At 66.0% G+C, this 4,422-nt stretch overlaps 1 protein-coding gene across 1 annotated transcript in view; it reads right to left on the bottom strand.

The window, feature by feature from the left end:
- The window catches only part of THBS3 (thrombospondin 3), a 15,977-nt gene that overhangs the window by 4,188 nt on the left and 7,367 nt on the right, over positions 1-4,422 (bottom strand). The window contains exons 9-15 of the mRNA XM_026658082.2: positions 3,712-3,852; positions 2,761-2,838; positions 2,517-2,669; positions 2,236-2,346; positions 1,799-1,906; positions 1,195-1,354; positions 885-1,003 (exon numbers count right to left, since the gene is read on the bottom strand). Coding sequence (XP_026513867.1) covers positions 885-1,003; positions 1,195-1,354; positions 1,799-1,906; positions 2,236-2,346; positions 2,517-2,669; positions 2,761-2,838; positions 3,712-3,852 — 870 coding nt within the window. The remainder of the gene's footprint in view (positions 1-884; positions 1,004-1,194; positions 1,355-1,798; positions 1,907-2,235; positions 2,347-2,516; positions 2,670-2,760; positions 2,839-3,711; positions 3,853-4,422) is intronic.

A 4,422-nucleotide genomic window follows, 5' to 3' on the forward strand; every position in this document is an offset into this window, starting at 1 on the left:
TAAATTTTTGGTAACATTTTATTGAACAATATGGGCACGATCTGTGAGTCCGTGACAGCACTCAGTGGGACAAAGAAATAGAAGCCGGGTGCTGGAGGCGCATGTGCAGGCCCTAGGCAGGTGTGAATGAACTACCAAGGACGGTCCACGTATGAATGGAGAGAACAAAAGCCTCAGCAACCGACTGGGACATTAGCTGTGAACCCCTGCAGCCGAGGCAGGGGAAGAGGGGGACACAGCACCAGGCCACGAGATGTGAGGGGTCTCTGTTAAGGTTGCTACCGAGGACGGGGCAGGGGAGCCCCAGAATGGATCCCAGAAGAGCCTGGGGTATCGGGGTAGTTTCCTCGCCCAGCTCTGGCTGTGTCTGCAGCCTGGCTTCCCCATGCTGACCTGCGCTTGCCAGTGCTGGATTCCAGGTGATTAATAAACGCTGGCTTGCTCTGACCAGGCTGCAGCTACTCGCTGGGTGCGCTGCCCCCTCCAGGAGAAAAAGCCCTGAAGCAGGAGTCTGAGCTCAGCTGGACTCGCCCTTGGGAGCCCGTGGCGAGAACCAGGGGTGGGGGCTGCAGCCCGACAGCGCAGTCTCAGAGCCAGGGACTGCAAAGCTCACCCGCGGGAAAGCCCGAGCTGCGGGCTTGGCAGAGAACCATGGCTCCTCCCTCGAGGCTCTGTACGAGGGCCGGGCAGCACACCCCTGTGAATTTGTAATGGGGACTCCCGCCCCCAGCCCTGCCGGTTCTGCCCACCCACGCGCCCCAAGTGTGCGGGAGACCAGACTAGACAGTCCGTGGTGCCCTCTAGCTCGGAGCAGCAGTCGACGTAGCCTGTGGCCCGGCAGCCAGGGGCGAGCATGGCAGGGTCAGTGCCGCCCGGCCCCATACCTGAGTGGGGTTGCTCATTTCAGGGCAGCTGTCGCAGGCATCCCCGACGCTATCCTCATCCCGGTCCGTCTGCAGCGGGTTGGGCACCTTGGGGCAGTTATCGAGAACATTGGGGATCCCTGTTGAGGGACAGCAGTGTGTGTGTGTGAATGGGCACTGCCCACGAGCCCCTGCCCAACATAGCCCCCGGGCCAGCCCCCAGGCCTCCAGCGAGCCGCCCCTCCCACCCCCGCCCAGCCCAGACCCCAGGCCTCCTGATGGCCCAGCCCCCAGCCCCCTCCCGGGCCAGCCCCCAGCTCCCCTCACTCACCATCCCCGTCGATGTCGTTGTCGCAGGCATCCCCCTCACCATTGCTGTCCGTGTCCCGCTGGTCATTGTTGGGTACGTTGGGGCAGTTGTCACAGGCGTCTCCGAAGGAGTCAGTGTCTGAGTTCTGCTGGTCCTTGTTGGGGAAGAGTCGGCAGTTGTCCTGCGAGAGAGAGAGAGAGAGAGAGAAACCCCCATCACTGAGGGAGATGGGGAGAGACCCCCTCATCTCTGCTGTGGAGGGGCATGGAGAGACCCCCATCCCAGCCGGGGGACAGGGAGAGAGACCCACCCCCACAGCCGGGATGGGGGTGAAAATGGGAAGAGACTCCATCACTGCAATGGGGGCATGGGGAGAGACCCCGTCACTGGGAGGGGGAATGGGGAGAGACCCCCATCCCAGCCGGGGGAGGGAGGTGAAGGACAGATCCTGAACCCACCATGCCAGGGGACACCGTCATAGGTGCCATCAGTGGGGCTTTCGGCTGAGAGCCCACCACAAGCAGAAAGCCCCGCTCCCTGGGCGCCATGGCAGGGGGCCTGTGCGGCGCCTGCCCCCCCCAGCCCAAGTGCCAGGGACAGAGCCCAGGGCGCAGCACCACGGCACCTCCACATTCTTGATGCCGTCCCCGTCCGCGTCATCGTCACACTGGTCTCCGACGCCGTCATTGTCAGCGTCCTCCTGCCCGGAGTTGGGCGTCAGCCGGCAGTTGTCCTGGAGTGGGGAACCCGCGTTAGAGCCAGGGCAGCCCCCGCCTCCAACCAGCCTGGAACCGGGAACCCCCATTTCTCTCCCTGCTGCACCCCTCCTAGGGGCAGGGTCCCACGGCCAGCCTCCAGACCCCAGGGCTGGGTCCCCCGACCCTCCTTGCCCCAGGGCTGGGTCCCCCACACCAGCTGTTCTCGCCCAGGGCCTGGGTCCCCCTGACCCTCCAGACCCCAGGGCTGGGTCGCCCCGACCCTCCCCGCTGGGTCCCCCAAACCAGCCGCTCTCGCCCCGGGGCTGGGTCCCCCACACCAGCCCCCCTGGTCCCAGTCCCTCACCTGCTGGCAGTGCTTGTCATTGTCGATGCAGGGCAGCGGCTCGTCCGGGTAGCCGTCGATGTCCGTGTCCCGCCCACACACGTTCCCGTTCCCGGCCCAGCCCACGTTACACTGGAGGGAGAGGTGGGGAAAGCGGGAGCCGTCATGGGGGGAAGAGACCCACAGGGAGCAGCCAGCCGTGTCTGTCCCCACCCCCCCCCGTCCCCCCCGGGCCCCGCCCCCGCCCCCCCCCCCCCCCCCTCACTGGGCCCTGCCCTGGCTCTGCCCCCCCCCGCTCTCACCGCACAGGAAACGGCGCCGTTCCGCTCGAACATGCAGTAGCCATTGATGTCGCAGGGGTTGTGGGTGGGGCTGCTGCAGGATTTCTGTGGGACGCAGCCCAGCGTCTGGTTCCCCAGGAACCCAGCCTTACACGGCCCGCACCTGTAGGAGCCCTGCAGGGAGATGGGACGGAGCAGGTGAGACGCGTCCAGGCAGCCCCAGCCCAGGCCACTCGGTACAGGCAAGGGGGCAGGTGCTACTCACCACCGTGTTGGTGCAGATGGAGTTCGGGTCGCAGCCGCCATTGTTGCCATCGTTACATTCGTCAATATCTGTACAAACCTGCAGCAGCCCAGAGAGACGGTCACTCCGTGGCACGGGCCCCTGGGGACCCTGTGCCTTCCCTAACATAGGTATGCACCACGGGGACACCCCCAGCACCACGGGGAACCCCCGCCCAGCCCAGCACCACGGGGAACCCCCGCCCCCCCAGCACCACAGGGAACCTGCACCCCCCGCCCCAGCACCACAGGGACACCCCCCTCCCAGCACCACAGGGACCCACTCCATTCCTGGCACCACAGCAACCCAACGCCATCCTTGGCACGTACAGGGAACCCCTCCACCCCGACACCACAGGGACCCCACGCCCTGCCTGGCTTCTGCAGGCCCTCAACCCTCCCTGCTCTCAGGGGTCCCAGGGCACGTAGCTATAGGCCTCACCCTGCACTCACAGGCCTCAAACTCAGGCACTCATTGGCTTCTCCCTGCCTGCGGCTCCTACTGGTGCTTCTGAGCACGCAGGGGCAAGGAGTTCCTGGGCTGGGCCCGGCTCAGGGCCCATCGACAGCATAATGCCCCCCCAGTTACACTGCAGTACCCTCTGCCCAGAGGGAATCTGCCCCTCCCCAGCTGAGTGTTCCCTGCAGGCGCCCCTCTGGAATTGCTGCGGGGAGACGAGGCCCAGCAGGTGGAGACCATCACTCAGCCCGTTGCCTCGTACTGTCCTGCAGCAGCATCACGCGACCCTGGGCCCAGCGTCTCCCCAGACACCCCCCGCAAAGGCTACGTATCCCCACAGCACCCATTGCCACAGGCTGGGCACAGAGCCTGTTCGAGGAACCCGCTCCCAGCCTCACCCGCCTCCTGCGCTCTCCAGAGGCTCCCAGCTGCACGGAGCTGCCGGCAGCAGGGCCGTGGAGGTGCTGCACTCACCTGCTTGCTGGCCTTGGCATAGTCTGCGCCCACGCCAGAGATGAGGTTCCCCTTGTACCCGTGAGGGCAGGGCTCGCAGCGGAAGCCAGGCGCGGTGTTAATGCACTTGGCGCCCGGGAAGCAAGGGTCTGCATAACTGCACTGTGACACAGAGAGAGGGTCCCGAGTGATGAGCCAGGTCCCTAGAACCAGGAGCAAGGCCAAGGCTCCCTTTGGGTCCGTTCCTTGGCCCCCTGGCAGGAGGCCCATGGGGAGAGGGGATCATTTGGGTGACTTTCCCCAGTGCTTCCCGCAGACACCATGGCTAGAAATTCTGTTTTCACTGAAAGCTGAGACTCTCCCGCTGCGAGAGCCGGGGATCTGCAGGATCACCAGCCCTCGCCAGATGGGAGCTGATGAGCTGTGGGGACCCGGCACCCTCCCTAGAGGGCACAGCCTGCAGGTAGGCCCTGGGGGATGCTGGGACTAATGGGCAGCAGGGGCACAGAGGTGCTTCCCTGAGCCTGGAGCCAGAAGGTAATGGAGCCCCATTGTATGCTGGAGACGGACGGGGTGGTGTCTCCTGGGCCCTCGTGAGCCCCAGCTGCTAGCCGTGCAGAGATGCTGGCCCCAGGGGCACGGCGGGGGGGGGGGGGGGCGCGGGGGGGGCACGGGCCCCGGGGGGGGGGGGGGGGGCTCCGTGGAGATGCTGGCCCCAGGGGCATAGCGAAG

The sequence above is a fragment of the Terrapene carolina genome, unplaced genomic scaffold (genome assembly GCF_002925995.2).
Source record: "Terrapene carolina triunguis isolate 2854851 unplaced genomic scaffold, T_m_triunguis-2.0 Scaffold397, whole genome shotgun sequence".
In the NCBI taxonomy this organism is placed as follows: Eukaryota; Metazoa; Chordata; order Testudines; family Emydidae; genus Terrapene; species Terrapene triunguis.